At 46.2% G+C, this 22,456-nt stretch overlaps 1 protein-coding gene across 2 annotated transcripts in view; it reads left to right on the forward strand.

The window, feature by feature from the left end:
- The window catches only part of LOC117348323 (ceramide kinase-like), a 68,667-nt gene that overhangs the window by 14,720 nt on the left and 31,491 nt on the right, over positions 1–22,456 (forward strand). The window contains exons 3-6 of one of the 2 annotated variants that reach the window (XM_033920313.1): positions 4,423–4,545; positions 5,944–6,072; positions 9,488–9,551; positions 10,389–10,534. In XM_033920313.1, coding sequence (XP_033776204.1) covers positions 4,423–4,545; positions 5,944–6,072; positions 9,488–9,551; positions 10,389–10,534 — 462 coding nt within the window. Of the gene's footprint in view, positions 1–4,422; positions 4,546–5,943; positions 6,128–9,487; positions 9,552–10,388; positions 10,535–22,456 lie in introns of both variants that reach the window. The other variant, XM_033920322.1, reaches the window with a different exon arrangement.

Genomic DNA, 22,456 nt, shown 5'->3' on the forward strand with positions numbered 1-22,456 from the left:
ACATAGTAACATACATAGTAGATGATGGCAGATAAAGACCCGAATGGTCCATCCAGTCTGCCCAACCTGATTCAATTTAAATTTTTTAATTTTTTCTTCTTAGCTATTTCTGGGCAAGAATCCAAAGCTTTACCCGGTACTGTGCTTGGGTTCCAACTGCCGAAATCTCTGTTAAGACTTACTCCAGCCCATCTATACCCTCCCAGCCATTGAAGCCCTCCCCAGCCCATCCTCCACCAAACAGCCATATACAGACACAAACCGTTCAAGTCTGCCCAGTACTGGCCTTAGTTCAATATTTAATCTTATTTTTTGATTCTAGACTCTGTGTTCATCCCACGCTTCTTTGAACTCAGTCACAGTTTTATTCTCCACCACCTCTCTCGGGAGCGCATTCCAGGCATCCACCACCCTCTCCATAAAGTAGAATTTCCTAACATTGTTCTTGAATCTACCACCCCTCAACCTCAAATTATGTCCTCTGGTTTTACCATTTTCCTTTCTCTGAAAAAGATTTTGTTCTACGTTAATACCCTTCAAGTATTTGAACGTCTGAATCATATCTCCCCTGTCTCTCCTTTCCTCTAGGGTATACATATTCAGGGCTTCCAGTCTCTCCTCATACGTCTTCTGGCGCAAGCCTCCTATCATTTTCGTCGCCCTCCTCCGGACCGCCTCAAGTCTTCTTACGTCCTTCGCCAGATACGGTCTCCAAAATTGAACACAATATTCCAAGTGGGGCCTTACCAATGACCTGTACAGGGGCATCTACACCTTCTTCCTTCTACTGACTACGCCTCTCTTTATACAGCCCAGCATCCTTCTGGCAGCAGCCACTGCCTTGTCACACTGTTTTTTCACCTTTAGATCTTCGGACACTATCACCCCAAGGTCCCTCTCCCCGTCCGTGCATATCAGTTTCTCTCCTCCCAGCATATACGGTTCCTTCCTATTATTAATCCCCAAATGCATTACTCTGCATTTCTTTGCATTGAATTTTAGTTGCCAGACATTAGACCATTCCTCTAACTTTTGCAGATCCTCTTTCATCTTTTCCATTCCCTCTTCGGTGTCTACTCTGTTACAAATCTTGGTATCATCTGCAAAAAGGCACACTTTTCCTTCTATCCCTTCAGCAATGTCACTCACAAACATATTGAACAGGATTGGCCCCAGCACTGATCCCTGAGGGACTCCACTACTCACCTTTCCTTCCTTCGAACGACTCCCATTAACCACCACCCTTTGACGTCTGTCCGACAGCCAGTTTCTGACCCAGTTCACCACTTTGGGTCCTAACTTCAGCCCTTCAAGTTTGTTCAACAGCCTCCTATGAGGAACTGTATCAAAGGCTTTGCAGAAATCCAAGTAAATTACATCTAGCATATGTCCTCGATCCAACTCTCTGGTCACCCAATCATAAAATTCAATCAGGTTCGTTTGGCACGATTTACCTTTTGTAAAGCCATGTTGCCTCGGATCCTGTAACCCATTAGATTCAAGGAAGTACACAATCCTTTCTTTCAGCAAAACTTCCATTATTTTTCCAACAACTGAAGTGAGGCTCACCGGCCTGTAGTTTCCTGCTTCATCACTGTTACCACTTTTATGAATAGGGACCACATCCGCTCTCCTCCAATCCCCAGGAATCACTCCCGTCTCCAGAGATTTGTTGAACAAGTCTTTAATAGGACTCGCCAGAACCTCTCTGAGCTCCCTTAGTATCCTGGGATGGATCCCGTCTAGTCCCATCGCTTTGTCCACCTTCAGTTTTTCAAGTTGCTCATAAACACCCTCCTCCGTGAACGGCGCAGAATCTATTCCATTTTCCCGTGTAACTTTGCTAGACAATCTCGGTCCTTCTCCAGGATTTTCTTCTGTGAACACAGAACAGAAGTATTTGTTTAGCACATTCGCTTTCTCCACATCACTTTCCACATATTGGTTCCCAGCATCTTTTAGCCTAGCAATTCCTTTTTTCATCTTCCTCCTTTCACTAATATATCTGAAAAAATTTTTGTCTCCCTTTTTTACATTTTTAGCCATTTGTTCTTCCGCCTGTGCTTTTGCCAGACGTATCTCTCTCTTGGCTTCTTTCAGTTTCACCCTGTAGTCCTTTCTGCTCTCCTCGTCTTGGTTTTTTTTATATTTCACGAACGCCAACTCTTTCGCCTTTATTTTCTCAGCCACTAGGTTGGAGAACCATATCGGCTTCCTTTTTCTCTTGTTTTTATTGATTTTCTTCACATAAAGGTCCGTAGCCATTTTTATCGCTCCTTTCAGCTTAGACCACTGTCTTTCCACTTTTCTTATGTCCTCCCATCCTAACAGCTCTTTCTTCAGGTACTCTCCCATAGCATTAAAGTCCGTACATTTGAAATCTAGGACTTTAAGTATCGTGCGGCCGCTCTCCACTTTAGCCGTTATATCAAACCAAACCGTTTGATGATCGCTACTACCCAGGTGAGCATCCACTCGAACATTAGAGATACTCTCTCCATTTGTGAGGACCAGATCCAATATCGCTTTTTCCCTTGTGGGTTCCGTCACCATTTGTCTGAGCAGAGCCTCTTGAAAGGCATCCACAATCTCCCTACTTCTTTCCGATTCTGCAGACGGAACATTCCAGTCCGCATCCGGCAGGTTGAAATCTCCCAACAGCAGAATCTCCTCTTTCCTTCCAAACTTTTGGATATCCACAATCAGATCCTTATCAATTTGCTGCAATTTCTTCCCTCCTCTTCTACCTCTCTCCATCCATTTACCCTATCTCCTTTCCCTTCCCTCTTGCCTTTCTCTCCATCCATGTGCCACTATCTCCTTCCGCTCCCCTCTATCCATGTGTCCCCCGTTCCTCTCCTTTTGGCCCCTCCCATTCAGCATCTCTCCTTTTTTCCTCCCTCCCCACCCCCTGCATTCCACCAAATAACCTCCCCACCCAGTTCCTAAGCCCCTCTCACCTCAAAAACTACAGTGAAATCACTGACGTGGGAGCGACTCTCATGTCGCAAGTCTGGGCAAGTCACTTAATCCTCCATAGCCCCAGGTACGTTAGATAGATTGTGAGCCCACCGGGACAGATAGGGAAAATGCTTGAGTACCTGATTGTAAAACCGCTTAGAAAACCTTGATAGGCGGTATATAAAATCCTAATAAACTTAAAACTTAAAACTTAAATGTGTTACCCTCAGCCTCCTCTGCATAGTTCCTTTGCTGTGGTCCGCCCAACCAGAAACAGGAAGTTGCTTTACTGTGAGGGTGGACCAGGGTAGACAAACAGTGCGGAGAAGGACCCCGGCAGCACAAGAGAATTGGTGTTGCACCAGCACCCTCCCTGCAGTTTTTGAGGTGAGGGGGCCTTAGAACCGGCAGGGAATTTAATCCATTCCCTCCCCCCCCCCCATCAGAGAGCTTCCCTCTAGAGTTCACAAGAAGTAAAATATCTAGGCAACTTATCAAGATGTACTTCAAAATTATCAAGCTTCCAGCACCCAAAACAATGGAAAATATTTCTGTATCGCTGACATATTTTCTTGGCCTCTGACTGCATTTCTTGATATTTGAGGGTCTTTTCCCTCTCCACCTGATTACAGGAACTTACACCTCTATAATCAATGCCCTTTCTCCTTTACCACTTTATCTAGTTTTCTTGGATCCAGCTTATATTCATAATCCCAATTCATTTTCAGTACTGGAGATGTATTATGATTCTAGAGCCTGGTGTAATATTAGCAGTGCTGCCTTTTCATAATTAGGGTTATTTAAACCTCAGGGATAAACAGACTCTGAGCCCTTGAAGAACTCCTGAGAAAGGTGTGAGCTGAATTCAAACCCTTTACCCTTTTACCCCCTTTCATTCCTCAGAGTTAGTACTGTTTTGGTATGACATCACCTTGGGTGAATTTCTTCATAAAGGTGTCTAATAAATCCCTCTTAAACCATAAGGTACTGGAATCTGAATATTCTTTCTGATATTCACAAGGGGAATGGGAAGAGGGGTCTGTATGTTGGAAAGGCAGATAACTAGCTCATGTCTGCCCACTAGATGGAGCCATACAGATGAGGTTGAGAGTTCCCATGGTGTGGGTCAGGAAACAGTACTATTCCCCTTCCCCCGGGCAGTCAACACAGAATCTGTAAGTCATTGAATATTGACAGGACATGTTCCCTCCTCATTTATGGGCTTCCCGTAAAATCGAAAACCCATGCGGAGTCCTGGGGGCTATGAGTACACACCGACACAAGGGCTTTGGGTGTATGCTGACCCACCATGTTTGGGAGGCACTGGTGTAGCTGGAAGCACTGGCATGTGATGTGGCAGCAGAGGCTGTAAGCTCAGGCACCACCATTGCTCACAGACAGCCTGAGCACTCTGCCCTCTGCTTTTGCTCCACTAATGGAGATCCTGTCTTCTGCTTTTAGTTTTCCATGTTAAGAGGGTGAAGAGAGAGAAATGGATCCTAGAGACGCTGCTCTTCACAGCCCAGAATTCGGAGCTCTGTCACCAGTGGGTAGAGGCGCTGCAGAGAAAGATCCAGCAGTATGGTCAGTAGTTCATATTTTATTTGCATTTACTAACTGACAGGCCAAAGCGATGTACAGACTAAAGGGCTCATAATCAAAAGTTTAAAATGTCCAAAAACCAGCCTAAGTCGGCAGTTGGGCACCCCAATAGCAGGGACGCCCTACAATTGGGATGCCCATTTGTAGAATTGGCCCCTATATACTTATGCAAAAGTGACTATAAATGTTCCTGAATATACATCAAGTAAGCTATTGGGCTAGGAAAAGCCTTTTAAAACTTAATACAGGTATTGGTTTTGGAAATAGCTGTTTCAAAATACATCTGCTAGACTAATCTTTTTTGGTTAGTAAATCTGAAAGGGCTTCACCTCTTTTGCGCAAATTGCACTGGCTTCTGATTAGATACAGGATTAAGTTTAAGGTATCATATCTAGTGCATAAGGCTTTATATGGTAATGCTCCAAAATAATTAACATCTCTTTTATTTATTACAGCTAGTTTTTTTATTACATGGAGTAACTGTAGCTTTAAACTTCAGTTTCCAACTGTTTTTAGAGTAATTAAGAAGAGTCGACTGCTATGATGGGTTTTCTTATCGGGCAATTCAGATATGGAACAGTCTTCCTTTAGAAATAAGAAGTCTGAATCATATATTTTTCGTAAAGTTTTAAAGACCTACTTTTTATGATAAATATTATTCTTGATATTTTATCTTTTTGTGCAATCATTTTTAAGTACATGTTCTCCCTTTAATATAGGGTTCTTCTTGTAATCCACTCTGAACTTGAATCGAAAAATAGCAGAATATAAGACTACTGATTAGATTACAGAACATAAGAATTGCCATCTCCGAATCAGACCCTAGGTCCATCAAGTCCAGCGATCTGTAGACGCGGAGGCCCCACCAGGTGTACCTGGCATAGTTTTGGTCCCCATATCACTCTACGCTTCTCATAAGGAGATGCAAATCTAGTTTACCCTTACCCGTATCACTCTATGCCACTCATAAGGAGATGTACATCTAGCTTACCCTTAAATCCTAGAACGGTGGATTCCGCAATTACCTCTTCTGGGAGAGCATTCCAGGTTTCCACCACTCGCTGCGTGAAACAGAACTTCCTGTTATTTATCCTGAACTTGTCCCCCCTCAGCTTCAGTCCGTGCCCTCTAGTACGTGTCACATTGGACATTGTAAATAACTGTTTTTCCCGCTCTATTTTGTCGATTCCTTTCAGTATTTTGAAAGTCTCGATCAAATCCCCTCGCAGTCTCCTCTTCTCAAGGGAGAACAACCCCAGTCTCTTAAGTCGTTCCTCGTAATCCAGGTTTTCCATACCTTTCATGAGCTTTGTTGCTCGTCTCTGCACACTCTCCAGCAGTTTTATATATATTTTGTATAGCAAATTTGTTTTCTCTCAGGTGGAAACCGTCCCAGGAATCTGCTTGTCTTTATCAATCCCATTGGAGGAAGGGGGCAAGCCAGGAAGGTTTTCCAGACACAGATTGCTCCACTCTTCGAACTTGCTGGCATCAAAAGCACAGTTATCGGTAAAACCAAGATTGTATTCTTTTTCTGGCAGGACTGGCTCAAGGTATGGACCAGGTGAGGCACTGGCTCAGGGCGCCAAGCCTAAAGGGCATCAAAAGCTTGCCTCGCCTATTTCTGCACTGCAGCAACTTCTTGGCCCTTCCAGTGGGCCCTCCTTGCCCCCTCAGCCACTTCCAGGACTAGCAACATCACTTCTAACTTCTTTGGGGGGGGGGGTGCCTCTGCTTCCAGGAGTCTCGCCGAGTCTTATGCTGCTGCTTCCTGAAAAAAGTAAACAGTGAGCGCAAAACCGTTCAAACATGGGTGCGCTTCCAATACATTACTGGTCCCTTCCCCTCTGAAAACATACGTCGGAGGTTCATGTCAGAGAGGGTGGGAGAGAGGGTGGGATCGACAAGGTATTGGAAGCTTCTCCCTGAATCCAAATAGCTCCACACTCACTGTTTTGTTGGGTTTGTTTTCCAGGGAGCAGCAGCAGACTCAGCGAGACACTGGGAAATAGAGGCAGCCCTGGATGGGATGAGAAGGAGGGTTGGCAGCTGAGATTTGGAAGCCTCAGAAGTGGAAGGAGGGTTTTGGATAGCACCAGATGTCAGACTATAGAAAGATTTGGGGAGATTTCAGGTGCTGATGATGGGGAGAGGGTACAGATGCTGGACAGGGTCGAGGAAGGAGAAAAGCTTGGGGAACTGGAGAAAATGCAGTATTTCAGGGGGATCTGGGGGAAAGGGGAAGGGAGGAAAGCAGGGACAAGAGAAAAAAATTATGTGAGAGCCTGGAAGGAAAGCAGGGAGAAGATAATATTCCAAGGAACTAGGGGGGAGTGGGAGAACTGGGAGAAGAAAATATTCTAGGTACGGGGGCCTGGAAGAACAGGAGAAAATATTTTAGGAGGGGGCTGAAGGGAGAAAAGCATAGAGAAGATAAAAGAAAATTATGGGTGGTCTGGTGAGAAAAGAAGAACATTTAATTTTTCGGGGGGTGGGGGGCGGGGTGCTGGAAGAAAGGAAAACTGGGAGAACATGAGAAAGAAAATGGAGAAAAAGAACACACAAGAGCAGCATGGAAAAAACTAAACCAACAATACAAACTAAAATTAAAAGAAAATAAGGAAAAACATACTACACAAACCAAATGGGCATAGAAGCCCATGACACAAAAAACTATTCCAATTACTAAAAGAACTCACAGACACCAAACCCCATTTAGCCAAAAACGATAACCTCCCCCTTCAGCCACCCTTTTAGCTGAATACTTTAAAAATAAAATTACAACTGCCAGGACAAACTTCGCAGGAACCCCAACTCACCTAGAAGAGATCACAATGCCCTCCAGAAAAAGAATCAGCTGCAGCAGATAGAACCTGGTCCCACTTCTCCACAATACAATGGTCCGACCTTAACAAACTCTATAAAAAATACAGCCAAGCAGCTTACGACCTCAACCAATGCCCTCCATACCTATTAAAAACCTCCAGTCTAAAATTCCGCACCCTCCTCATGCAGTGGGTAGAAACCATGCTCACAGATGGCCTTTTCCCACAAGACCTCTCCAAAATAATTGTCACCCCGATCTTAAAAGACCCAAAAGGAGCAACAGATCAACCATCCAACTACAGACCCATAGCCTCAATTCCACTATATGTCAAGCTAATGGAAGGCCTCATAGCTAAACACCTCACCAACTACCTAGAAAACCACAATTTGCTCCACCCTACACAGTCTGGATTCAGAACCAACTTCAGCAATGAGACACTTCTAGGCTCTCTTCTGGACACAGCTAGACAACACCTCAACACAGGCAAAAAAATGCTGATTATACAACTAGATCTCACCGCAGCATTTGACCTGGTAGACCACCACATCCTGCTACAAATACTAAATACAATAGGAATCACAGGCAAAGTACACACATGGTTTCAAGGATTCCTACAATCCAGGACCTACAGAATAAAGACAAACAAAGAAAAATCAGAACCATGGTCCAACCCCTGTGGCGTACTCCAAGGATCGCCATTATCCCCAACACTCTTCAATCTCTATATTGCATGCCTCAGCACCTGCCTAGACAAAATAGGCTTAACCTCTTATAATTATGCAGACATCACCATTCTCCTTCCTTTTGATCAGCCAACGCCCACCATGACAGACACACTACACAGAACTCTAGAAACAGTGGCAACATGGATGAAAGACCACAAACTAAAACTGAACCCAGACAAAACAAAATTCATACTTCTCGAAAAAAATAAAACCCCCAACCATAACAAACCTAGTAATAAACTCAAACACATACCCCATTCAACCCACTCTAAAACTTCTGGGAATGACGATAGACAGATGCTGCACCATGCAACCACAAATCAACAAAACAATACAGAAATCATTCGCGGTCATGAGAAACCTAAGGCAAGTTCAAAAATTCTTCAACAGAAAACAATTCCAGCTCATGGTCCAGTCCCTAGTTCTAGGTCTCCTTGACTACTGCAACATCCTATATCTCCCCTGCCCCACAACAATGATAAAACAACTACAAACAGTACAAAACACAGCCCTGAGACTAATCTATTCACTAAGAAAACATGACCACATCACCGAGGCATACCTCGACTCACACTGGCTCCCAATTCAAGCAAGAATACTATTTAAATTCTACTGTCTATTATTTAAATCCATAAATGGTGACAGCCCAGCCTACTTGAACAACCGTCTAATCCAAACTGCATAACCCAGACACCATTCACATTCTCCAATCAGAGACATCAAACGGAAAAAACTGTACGATGACCTTCTAGCCACACAGGCAGCAAAAATAGACCACCAACTCTCCAATCTACTAATCGTGACCCCAGACTACAAAACTTTTAGAAAAGAAATACAAACCGTGCTATTCAAGAAATCCATGAAGACTAACTAACACCGTATGAAACATTTCAATCCTCTGAAGCAACCCGCTGTACTTTGTAACACCTCTGGACATGTCCAGAAATCCTCTTCTGTAATCTGCCTTGAACTGCAAGGTAATGGCGGAATAAAAATCACTAATGTAATGTAATGTAATATTCCAGGAGACCTGAGGGGGAAGAAGAAAGCATGGAGAAGAGAAAAAAATATTCAAAGGTGGGGGGGGGGGAGGTCACTGGGAGGACAAAAGCTAGGAGAAAAGGAGACAGTATTCTAGGTGAGTGAGGTAGGTGGGAGGTGGGATTCAGGAGTGGGACCAGTGGGAGGGAGGACATGGGGGCACAAAAGTAAAAGTTGGCTCAGCAACACAACCTCATGAGCCAGCCCTGCTTTCTGGTTTCTTTGACTGTTTCTCTTAGCTGCCCTTTTTGCTCTGGTGTGAAGGACTTAGTTTGGGATGTAATAACACCAGTATCTTCTCTCTTGATCTCCTGTCTTTCATCTATATCAGAAACAACAAGAGCCAACCAAGCACGAGACCATATTCTGGAAAAGAACCTGCAGGGTTTGGATGGGTATGATGTCTTTATTTCCTGAAGTATAAATTTGTGTATGTGGATGGTAGAGGGCAGGGAGCTGGGTGGTGATGCACAGAGGCATCTGCAGGCATGTCTGAAAATCAAACCCCTTAAATGTCTTGAGGTTCATCAAGGGATGTTCCCAGTGAATAAATGGCACATTCAAATCTGTGTGTGCTCATTATTCCCCTCCTCCTTTGCCTGAAAAAAAAAAGTTTAAAAATAGCGGCATAGCCAGGGATGATGCTTCTTTGGTATGGCTGGTGGGAATCCCTAAGCCCTGCCAGTTGAGGACCTCCTCCCAGCCATAACTCTTGCAATCTGGATAGCTGGTGGGCAGTGTTTTCAAGCTGCTGCCAGTCCCCCCCCTTTCAGTGTATGCTTGGTTTTTGCACATGCATAAGACTCAACATGCACAGGGGAGGGAGGCTGGTAATGGTGGTGGTGGCGGCTCAGTGGTAGTGCCACCAGCTGATCAGGTTGTAAGAGTTCTTGCTGGGAGATCTTGGACTGGTAGGGCTTGGGGATCCCTATCGCCTTTGTATATCTATTTTTAGTTTAAGGGGCTGGAAGGGGGAGGGGCAAAATGGAGATTAAATTTTGTGCCCATCCTAAATTAGCCACCTGGCTACAGTTGTATTTTGGAAATTACTATAATATTTGCAGGCACTGAATTTGCATTTGGCAGACTGCTGAAAACTATCCCCACAATATAATTGATGAGGAATGAATTGGGCATGCTCAGAAAAATTACCCTGATGGGTTATTCTGTTATCAAACGATGTGACAGATGTCTTCGTTACCCAAAATCCCTCTTTCCTCCCTTTGTCCCAGGCTTCTGTGTGTGGGTGGGGATGGAATGTTCAGTGAGCTAATGCATGGTCTGATTGGCCGAACTCAGAAGGAGACAGGAATATTAGAGAACTGCGCAGATTCTGCTCTGGTGCCTTCTTCGCTGCGGATAGGGATAATACCAGCAGGTGGGTATAAATAGTGTTAGCATGTAATGTGTGTATCAAGATACAAGTTCTCTGAGTAGAAAATTAGACTTCCTATTGTCTGGCTGTACCATTCTACACAAGTGGGTGTTATCTCCTTCTACCAACAGATGGAGGTAGCGAAAAAGCTGATCTATACTAGCGATCTCACCGGTATAATCTGCCGGTGCTCAATGGAAAGATCCAGTATTTTCTCTACCTCTAGCAGATGGTAAGTTGTGCTTACTGGTGCACCTAGTCCCTGACCTAGCTCCCTGCTCTAATAGCCAAAGCCGCAGTGTGGTTGAACCTAACAGCTGCTTCCAGGTTACCGAGTCTCTGAACTGGGCCTAGATGAGTATGAAGCTTGGGTTTTCTGCCCCTCAGTTGAGCTTTTTAGTGGCCACTGGGTGAGGTGTTGGCTCGGTCCTGTGGAACCCCCTCCTGAGGTGTGCAAATCTCCATTATCACCTTTTCTTGTCTGTACAACCTATCTGAGTGCCCCCCTCCCTCTGGGCTTTCCCTGCAGCTCCTAGGCAATTAAAAAAAAAAAAAAAAAAAAAAAAAGGCTAATTGGGTTTGCCTGGGTTAGCTTTATTCCTTTATTTAGGGAATAGAGCTAATTGCAAAAAATATTTTTAAAGGAAGCAAAGAGCACCTGAGAGAGCAGGGGAATGGTGGACCCCCCAAGCTGAGGTCAAATATGTAGCAGGGCAGGCCTGAACATTTTGGCTGATTATGTCTATTAGCAGACGGTGAATAATCTACAAGAGCTGACAGCTTAGTCAGTGGCGTACCTAGGGTATGTGGCACCCGGGGCCCATCATTTTTTGACACCCCCCCCTATGTAAAAAAATATTTTTTGTAATGACCATGAAACAGAATAAATGGTCAGAATAGAAACAGGCAGTGAAAAGTGTCTTATATTCCAAACATAACATAACATAAATTATGTCTGAATTGTCATGACATCAGAAGTACATATGGAGTAGTTGCAGGTGATGCTTGGGACAGTTCTGATTGTGTTAGTTCGGTTTTATGTGTTTTTTGAATAGAAGGGTTTTTATTTCTTTTTGAAGGTTTTGCAGTCTGTGGTCAATGTCAATTGGTTGTAGAGTTGGGGGTCGAGTGTGGCAGCTCGAATGGCTAGGAGGTTGTCGAACAGTTTTTTTTCTTTTGACGTTTTTGGTTGGAGGGTGTGTGAATGGTGCGTGAGTTCTCCTATGTCTGTTTGAAGTGGATTGAATTATTTAGCTGAAGAAATTAGTTACCCCCTCATCCCACACACATTAATTCTCTTCCATTTTTGTTCCCATTATAAAAAACACTGATAAGTTCCCAGAAAAAAAATACATTAAAATAAGAAGTGAAAACAAAGGCCCCTACAGATGAGAACATAACATAAGAATAGCCTAACTGGGTCAGACCAATGGTCCATCATGCCCAGTAGCCCATTCTCATGGTAGCCAATCCAGGACACTAATACCTGGTCAAAACCCAAAGAGTAGCAACATTCCATGCTACCGATCCAGGGCAAGCAGACACTTCCCCCATGTCTTAATAACAGATTATGGACTTTTCCTCCAGGAATTTGTCCAAATCTTTCTTAAAACCAGCTACACTATCTGCTTTTACCATAACTTCTGGCCACTTCATTTTTAAGTTTAGATCTTTCTTTTCAAACAGAGACCTTGCTAGATGTCAAATACAGCACAAGGTAACTTCACATGGACTTAGCTGTGCAGGAAATGTGAATCTCCTCATACACCCACCATATAGTGCAAAAATGTGCAAAGGTCTGTTTTTTTCTTTCGATCACTACATAGCCTAATGCCACACAAGCAGCGCTGTTACAAACATATTCTGTAGGTCAATGCTAAGGATAACAAAGTTTCCTTCCTTGGACCAGAAGGAGATAAACCACTGGAAGAGATCCCAAAACAACACCCAAAGACCCACTCAGTGTGTGAACCAGTTGAGTGGAGTGGACTAACTGGGGGGTGGAAATGGGCCCGGAGTTTGCTCAGCAGAATTTCCCAGACCACCTCTTCCTCTCAACACATTGACACGCTGCCACCATCACCACTAGGAACACCTCACTGGGTAGGCCAGCTATGCTATAAACTTTATAAAACACATTATTATATTTTCTTATAAAGCACATATTTTAACTGAACTCTCTGACATCCTCAGCCTTTCCATTCACAAAAATAGAAGGAAGAAAAGTTCCCATTTCCTGCTGTCTCATGTCCCCGGCCTATACAATATTTTTTTTCTGCAGACCCTTCAAAAGTCTGACCAAATCCTCGTTTCACTTGCATTATAAAGTACTGAGGATGCCATCTCACCCCAATCCCAGGTCCTAAAGTCTAAGACAGTAGCGCAAACTAATGCTGCCAGATACAGGAAAAAAATTTTTGATTCGATTCAGCCCTATTGAATTGGTTTTTCAATTCGATTTTCCTGCCCAGTTGGGTGATTTTTTTCAAAACTCCTGGTGGGTTTTATAGCTTTTTCACCCCCTTTGGCTTCTCCTAACCACACTGGCGCTGTGGTGTAAATAAAATAAAGAAACAAAAAGGACTTTTCCTCTCTCTGTTAAATCCTAGCTCACGTTTGCAGTCCAACACCAGCTCTGGCAGGATACACATTTCAAATCTGACATATTATAATCACAAAACAGAAAATAAAATTAATTTTTCTACCTTTTGTTGTCTGGTTATATTTCAAATCTTGTTGGTCCAAGGCTCTGGTTTTCTTCTGATAACTTGCTTGCCAGGGTCTCCTTCTTTCTGCATGCTAACCATCCATCTGCCAACTCTGTCCTCCCTTTCCATTTCCCTTCCCTTCCCAGGAAGTCTGGTATCTTTCTTTTTTTTCATCTCCCTCCACAGATCCACCTTTTCTTAAATACCCTTTCATCCGGCATCTCTCCCTCCTTCCCCACCACCCCAGAGTCCACCATCTCTCCCTTTCTTTTCCTAATTACCCTCCTATCCAGTATCTCTATCCCTCCTCCACACCATCCCTTGTTTCCAATTTCTCTCCCTTTCTGTTCCTTCCCTCCCTAAATCCCATGGTCCATCATCTCTCTCTCTCTCCTCTATTTTCAGACCCATTATTTCTTCCCCCCCCCAAAGTTTGGCATATGCACGTCTCTTTGAACACCCCCTTCCCTCCTTGTACTTCTAAATCATGGTCCCCCCAAAGGCCTGTCCCCCCTTAAAGGTCTGCCTGTCCCCCCTTGAAGGCCTGCACCCCCTGAAGGCCTGCACCCCCCCGAAGGCCTGTCCCCCACTTGAAGGCCTGTCCCACCCCCTTGTAGCTTCTCCCCCCCTTGTAGGCCTGTCCCCCCTTGAAGGCCTGCCTGCCTGCCTTTCCCCCCTTGAAGGCCTGTCCCCTCTTGAAGGCCTGCACCCCCTTGAAGGCCTGCACCCCCCCCCGAAGGCCTGCACCACCTTGAAGGCCTGCACCCCCCCTTGAAGGCCTGCACCCCCCCTTGAAGGCCTGCACTCCCTTGAAGGTCTGCACCCCCCCGAATGCCTGTCCCCCCTTGAAGGCCTGTCCCACCCCCTTGTAGGCCTGTCCCCCCCTTGTAGGCCTGTCCCCCCCTTGAAGGCCTGCCTGCCTTTCCCCCCTTGAAGGCCTGTCCCCCCCCTTGAAGGCCTGCACCCCCTGGACGGTCTGCACCCCCCCAAAAGCCTACACCCCCCGAAGGCCTGCACCCCCCCTGAAGGCCTGCCTGCCCCCCCTTGAAGGCCTGCACCCCTTGAAGGTCTGCACCCCCCCCGAAGGCCTCTCCCCCCTTGAAGGCCTGCCTGCCTGCCTGTCACCCCCTCCCCCTTGAAAGCCTGCCTGCCTGCCCGCCCGCCCCACCCTGAAGGCCTGATGCCCCGACCCACCCCGAAGGACCGCTCGCCCCCCTGGCCTCCCCGCACCACCTATGAAACAGCCGCAGCAGGATCGCAAAGTCAGCGTCAGCGATCCCTGCGCTGCTTCCTGCGCCACGGTCCCGCCCCTCCTCTGACGTCAGAGGAGGGGCAGGATCGCGGAGCAGGAAGCAGCGCCTAAGCAGCGCAGGGATCGCTGACGCTGACTTCGCGATCCTGCTGCGGGCTGCTTCACAGGTGGTGCAGGAAGGTCAGTGGGGCGAGCGGTCCTTCGGGGGTGGGGGGGACTGAACGGCAAGGCCGGGAGCACCCCCTTAGGGCTGGCACCCGGGGCGCACCGCCCCCCCCCCTTGGTACGCCACTGAGCTTAGTACAGCTGCTGGCTCTGTCTGCCCCTCTTATGGAAGAGATAAAAATTCAATGAATTGAGATTTTGGAAATGACTTTAAAGATATTAGCATATTTATTTATTTATTAAAGAGCACAGAAACAGTATGAAAAATTAGAATTAGAAACTGTGAAGAATATAAAAAAAGAAAAAAGAGATTAGAATAGAATAGAGGGCACATTTGAGTGAGCCATTGACGAGTGCTGCCACATTATACTGCAGGAACCAACAAGCAGACAAGTGGCATTCTGAGATTCCCCTTGTGCAGTGACGTACCAAGGGGGGGCGGGGGAGTCCCGCCCTGGGTGCAGCCTTAGGGGGGGTGCACAGCCGGCCAGGTCCGGAAAATTCTACTGGGCTGATCAGCCTGCCTCTCCCTGATGTCAATTCTACCGTCGGAGAGGAAGTTCAGGCCAGCCAATTGCAGCCTAGCTGGGCGGAACTTCCTCTCCGACGGCAGAATTGACGTCGGGGAGAGGAATGCTGGTCGGCCCGACACAGGGAAGACACAGGGAAGGAGAGCTTGGGGCGGCAGCGGCTTTGGGGCATGTTACCCGATGGCGGTGACTTGGGGGGCTGTTCCCCGATGGCGGCGGCAATGGCTTGGGGGAGGGCAGGGAGAAAGAAAGAAAGGGGGCAGGCAGGGAGACAGAAGGAAAGAAGGGAAATAGAGAAAAAGAAAGGGAGGCAGGGAGAAAGAAAGGGCAGGGAGAGAGGAAGAAAAAGTTGGGGGGAGGGAATGTGGTCTGGAGGAGAGGAAGCATACAGGCTGAAAGAAGGGAAGAAAGATTGATGCACAGTCAGAAGAAGAAAGTGCAGCCAGAGACTCATGAAATCACCAGACAAGGTAGAAAAAATGATTTTATTTTAAATTTAGTGATCAAAATGTGTCTGAATTTATATCTGCTGTCTATATTTTGCACTATGGCCCCCCTTTTACTAAACCACAATAGCGTTTTTTAGCGCAGGGAGCCTATGAGCGTCGAGAGCAGCCCTAGGCATTCAGCGCAGCTCCCTGCGCTAAAAACTGCTATTGTGCTTTAGTAAAAAGGGAGGGGGGTATTTGTCTATTTCTGTATGGTTGTTACTGAGGTGACAGTGCATAGAGTCATCTGCTTTGACCTCTTTGAAAAAAACCCAGAATAGGAATGATAATTAACATTTTCTCAGCGTACAGTGTGCTTTGTGTTTTTTTAAAAATTTTATTGTTGATCATTTTGACTTGGTCATTTTAAAAGTAGCTCGCAAGCCCAAAAAGTGTGGGCACCCCTGAGCTAGAGCGTTGAAGCTGCGTGTTTCTGCCATAAAAGGTCATCTCTGATGCAACCGGAAGTTGCATCAGAGACGACCTTTAAGGTAGCCATATGCAACTACTACGCTCCGGCTGCTGTAAGAAGGCAGTTTCGACATCGCCGGCCACAGGGCAGGGAGGTTTGTCGGACCAGGCCTGTTGTCCGGGCCGGGGGGGGGGGAGGAGAAAGCGCCACGAGGTAAGGGGACAGGGAGGGAGAAAGGGAGAAAAGGTGGGGTGGAGAGGAAAACAGGGTAGAACAGAGGGGGAAGAAGGACGCTGAAAGCACATGGGGAAGACAGAGGGGGGAGAAGGACGCTGAAAGCACATGGGGAAGACAGAGTGGGAAGAAGATGCTGAATGGAAATGGGGAACAGAGAGTGGGGAGAAGATGCTGAAGGGAAATGAGGAACAGAGAGTGGGGAGAAGATGCTGCAGGAAAATGGGGAAGAGAGAGTGGGGAGAAGACGCTGAAGGGAAATGGGGAAGAGAGAGTTGGGAGAAGACGCTGTCAGGGAAGAAGACAGAGATTCCAGACTATGGGAGGAGCGGAGGGAAGAAGATGGGTGCCAGACCAATTTGGAAGGAGGGAGAAAGGGAGAGGCACAGTAACAAAGCAAATGGAAGATGCAGAGAGAAGAGAGACAGTGGATGGAAGGAAGAGAATAACAAGAAGATGAGGAAAGCAGAAACCAAAGAAGACAAAGGTAGAACAAAAACTTTCTATTTATTTATTGCTTTAGGAGACATGTGTCACTGTTTCTGTGGTGTTGCATTGAATGCAGAGTCCAGCTTCTTGCTGGTTCAATTTAACCTTTGTCTATATATTTCTATTTTATCCCCCCTTTTACAAAACTGTGGAGCATTTTTTAGCGCCAGCCGTGGTGGTAGCAGCTCTGATGCTCAGAATTCTATGAGTGTCAGAGCTGTTACCACCGTGGCTAAAATCCACCTACAGTTTTGTAAAAGGGGGAGGGGTTAGTTTGTGATGACATATTCCATACTAGGCGAAGGTGTTTTCTGTGTTCTGTGTGTTTGAAAGACATGGTTTTCTGTTAAGATTGATGGTGTAGGATTGATCTGTACTAGTCTGGCTTGTTTAGTTTTACAATGGGTGTATTGATGTTGTACTGCTCACTGCATATGTAAGATGCTGCCTTTTCCTAGGTACTCATGTGTGACATGTGGCTTGTTACTAAAAATCATGTTTTTCGTACAGATAGGGGGGGGGTGCCAAAAATGATGGGCCCCGGGTGTCACATATGCTAGGTACGCCACTGCCCTTGTATCTTTTAAAAGTATTATAAGCTGCTTCATAAAGCATGATATAAATTTAAATAATAGTTTGAAAAATCTTTGATTGATTGATATTATAGAGTGCCTAATAGGACTGTGATCCTTTTATGAAAAGCCATTTCCAACTTCAGAAGAGGCCTCAGGGAAGAGGGGGAGGAGGAGGACCACCAGACTGCTTCTCCCCACATTGAAACATTGGGACCCACTCGTAGTCCCAGTGTCTTCAGCAGGAATGGTAGCCATCTTGCCTACACTTGTTTTCTCTCTTGCTGTTGCTTCTGAGCAGCAGAAGCCTTCTCAGTCCCCGCTATGATTTGGGATGGGGGAGGGTTACCAGAAGTCCAGATTTCTCCTTTTTGAGGACATGTCCGGGAGTCCAGATGGCTTTTCAAAACCTGGCACTTTGTCTTGGTTTTGAAAAGCTTCCTGTCAAAATTGCGTCAGGAGGGGGCATCCTTGCATGCGCGGATGCAACGCAGTGATGTCATCACATTGCATCCACGCATGCACGGATGCTGTCTGGAGGCAGTGCTGGGGGGGGCAGAATGTGGCATGATGCAGGCAGAATGGGGCGGAACTGGGCAGGTCTGTGGGTGTAGTTATGGGTCCGGATTTTTCTTCGGGAAAATGTGGTAACCCTGGGGGGGGAACACTTTCCTTCCTACTTATCTACCTACCTCAGGTCTGCTTGTAACAATAGGAGTATACCCTAGTGATTAAGGAAGCCCTGCAGGTGTTTGCTCTTAATAAGTACATGGCAGATTTCCTACCCCCAGCCCTTTCTTCCATCTCTGAGGGAGGCTAAAGAATAACAACCAGGCACACAAATTTAGGTGAAAACGATAAGGCCTTACGGAGCTTTCTGCTAACTGGCAGAATCTGAACCAAGAGTCTGTCTTCCTGAGTCATGGGTTGCAGGCCATTTTATTAACTTCATGACATCATTTCATTCATTAATTCATTAATATTCACACTTAAGTTAGTGCATCTTCCAATTTTAATACAATTACTTCATTAAGATCCAGTGATAAATTGCACATGATTGCACTTTGCCACGAGGGCCTAGATTCTTAAAAAACGCTTTACAAAAACAACGGGCTGCTATCGCAGTCATTCTGGTAACGAATTAAAAAAGTAAGTCATTCTCCAAAAAAGCTCATGCAAATGAGGTTGGCGGAGAGTAGCGAAAACTCACTAAATTTGCATGTGCCCATCGCTAGTGATAGCGATGGGCACGTGAAGAATCAACGCAAAAAGAAAAAAAACACAAAACACAACAGCAGGAGAGATGTTCAATCGTGCCCTCTGCCAACCAACACGCCACCCCTGCAGTGGGAGAGATGCCCACTCTCTCTCACCACAATTAACACCCCCCCTTGCAGCAGCAACCCCCCACCCCCGCAGTGGGAGAGATGCCCACTCTCTCCTGCTGCCACACAACACCCTCCTGCCTCCTACCTCTCTCCCCTCTACCTTGAATTAGCTGGCTGACCAGAGGGATGCCTACTCCCTGCGGCCAGCTGACCCACCTCTTCAAAATGGGCCTTCCCCTTTCCGATGCATCCTGGGCTACACCAGGGAGGGGCCTGGGGCTCTTATTGGCCCAGGTTGTATCAGGCTTCTCCTATGGGGCCTTGAAGAACCTAGGCCAACCAGAGCCTCAGGCCCTCTCTGGATGCATCGGGAAGGACCTGAAGATCTGATTGGCCCGGATGCCCCATAGGAGTAGCCTTATGTGTCTGGGCCAATTAGAGCCTTAGGCCTCTTACCAGTGCATCCGGGGAGGGGTCCGAGACTGATTATCCCAGGTTATTTAAGGCCTTTCCTATGGGAGAGGCCTTAAACAACCTGAGCCAATCAGAGCCCCAGGCCCCTCCCCAGTTCATCCCAGGATGCACTGGGGAGGGGAAGGCCCATTTTGAAGAGGCTGGCCATGTTTGATCAGTCTAACGCTTTCCGGCTCAGGCCTCTGGTTCAAGAAGATCCTTTAAACTGGGCTCCTGTTGTCCCAAAAGAGCTGTTGCTCTAGGTCCTTCAGGCTAGGCTGCAACAGCAAGACCTGCCCAATGAGGATGCACTGGGCCCCTCAGATCAATAGGTTCTGGAGGAGGTTGAGAAGGATTACTCCCTGGAGCTTACTTGCATTGTACTTAATGCCTTTGTGGTTTCCCCATGTGGCTCAACCTTAAAGTGGAAGGTCACAGCTCTTACTCTGCAGCATTTACACAAGTTGGGGCAGTGGAACCCAGTCTACTTGTGGAGCAAAGTTTGGGTCATTACATTATATTAATCAGGTTTTCTATTCTACCTTTACCTATTCAGTTCAAGATCGGATTACATTACAAGAGGTTGGGTCAGTTACCAAGTAACTTACAATGGACAGTTTGACATTCAATAGTGTTGCTAGTACAGGTAGATCATTACAGCTACTAATACAGTTAGTTACAAATATATAGTTCAAGTAGGTCATTGTTTTTTTTTTTAATATTTAAATTTTTTATTTAAATTTTTCATAATATACAACTAACATTGAACAGCAATCTTCAGTCATATCAATAGCATAACCAACAACTGCAAATAACGCTCAAAACAGAAAAATGCACATACACCATACAAATTGCACCCCAAACCCCCCTCCCACCCCAATCCCCCCTCAGCGCACTTATCCCCAGCTCCATGCCCCCATCAAAACCCTCCCCCCAGAACCCCTCACACCATCCAATGAGCAAACCAGGCAGAATTAGCCAAGGAACCCCTACAAAGAATCCAATAAATCTCTTATTTTGATCCAGGTTACTGATCGGGTCAGGAACTTATGACGACGAGTAGCCACCGCCATCTCCATCCTCCCAATGGACAAAAGTCTAGTGGTCCAGTCAGATATAGAGGGAGCCACAGTATTCTTCCAGTGATTAGCTATGAGACATTTGGTAGCGGCTAGACCCCAACGGAGTAATTTAGTCTGCCAAGGATGATCTCTTTCATTATAGAGCCCCAGAAGGCACGACTGAGGAGACACTTCTACCTGATCTCCAAGCAGGGTGGAGAAGGTACTTGCCACAGCCTTCCAAAATGGACCAAGAACCACACAATCCCACCAAATGTGTAGAAAAGATCCCTCATATGTCCCACATCGCCAACAGGTAGCAGACACCCCTGGGAACATTTTGTGTAACCGCTCAGGAGTATAATACCATCTAGTGAGTACTTTGTAAGCATTCTCTTGAACCAAAGCACAAGTAGAAGCCCGGGATACCTCCCTACAGATAACTTCCCAGTTCACAGTAGTAAAGGAAAACTCTAAATCTCGCTCCCAGTGCTTCTGAAAGGAGAATTGAACAGGTGAATGACCTCTCCAGTATTGGTACAACACTGATAGGGGTCGGGGCACATGTTGGAGCAGCAACCAGAGATTCTCAAAAGACTCTCAAAAGACTCCTGCTCAATGCTCAAAGGCGTTCCCCAACCCTGAGCCTGCATAAAATGCCTTATCTGAAAATAGGCCAAATAGTCCCGGTCTGGTAAGTCAAATTTCTGCTGGAGCATGGCAAAGGGTAAGATCCCAGAAGTCCCCAACAAGTCTCTAAAGACCCTCAGACCTCTCTGGGCCCACCTGTGAAAAACTCTATTATCTCTCCCAACCTGAAATTGAGGTTCAGATTGTATCGGAGCCAAAGTAGAAATCAGTGCTCCATTACCCAACTGAGCTCGAGCTTGGTTCCACACCGTGGCCAAATGTTGCACAAAGGGATTAGATATACTTTGGATCCAAGAACGACGGGATCCAGAGACCCAAAGCCTATGTTTCAACCTCAGTCTGTCCCCCGAGGTCTGTTCTAGCAGGACCCCGCTTTTATGTTCTCCCAGGTCCCAATCGAGAATCAATTTCAACTGAGCTGACTGATAATACCATTCCAGATTCGGAAGTCCCCTCCCCCCCGCAGTTCTAGCCGCCCACAGCAAGGATTGGGATAACCTAGGAGACCTTCGTTGCCAAATAAAACTGCGCAGTTCCTTCCCTAGCCCCAGTAGCTCCCGAGCTGGGACCCGCACTGGTAATGTCTGAAATAGGAACAACAGCCTTGGAAGCACATTCATTTTTACTAGAGCGATCCTGCCCCACCAGGATAACCAAAGGCCATACCACCTTTGCAAATCAGCTCTAATTCGACGATAAAGGGGCTGATAGTTCTTCTCATAAAGCAAGGTTATATCTTTGGGGATATGAATGCCTAAATATTTAAGTCCGTGAGTTGCCCATCTAAAAGGAAAACCACCCCGAATGTTCTCCACTTCTGTAGGCGTGAGAGTCAAATTCAAAACTTCTGTTTTATCCAGGTTGATTTGGAACCCAGAGATTCTACCATGCGACTCAAAGAGGTGCAAAAGATGCGGAATGGAGACCTCAGGTCATCCCACATAGAGTAAAATATCATCCGCGAACAGCGCTACCTGGTGTTCAACCCCATTCAACACAAATCCACACAGATCCGGATGGTTCCGAATGCTCAACGCCAAAGGTTCTATAGAAAGAGCAAACAATAGAGGTGAAAGCAGGCACCCTTGTCTGGTCCCTCTACAAATAGAAAAAAAAATCGGTATAAGATTGATTAATACGTAGGCAAGCCCGTGGGTCATTATAAAGAGCCCGAATCCATGCAGTAAAAGTCCGACCCAATCCCATGCGGTCCATCACTTCCCAAAGAAATCCCCAGAGAACCCTGTCAAAGGCCTTGTCCGCATCTACTGACATCAAAACCAATTTATCCGACCGAAGACCAGCTCCCCATAACAGATTAAGGGTCCGCCTAATATTATCGCTCACCTGTCTACGCTGTATAAATCCCGCTTGATCTTGGTGAATTATTGATGGCAATACTTTACCCAAGCGCAGAGCAAGCACCTTAGCCAAGATTTTTGCATCTAAGTTCAGCAGTGAAATAGGGCGATATGACCCGCATAACAAGGGATCCCTCCCCGGTTTTAAAAGTATGGTAACACCAGCCTCCCCCATTGTATTCGGAAGGCTGGATCCCTGTGGAATCCCATTCGCCACTCGC

Source organism: Geotrypetes seraphini, chromosome 1, assembly GCF_902459505.1.
Source record: "Geotrypetes seraphini chromosome 1, aGeoSer1.1, whole genome shotgun sequence".
Classification (NCBI taxonomy): domain Eukaryota; kingdom Metazoa; phylum Chordata; class Amphibia; order Gymnophiona; family Dermophiidae; genus Geotrypetes; species Geotrypetes seraphini.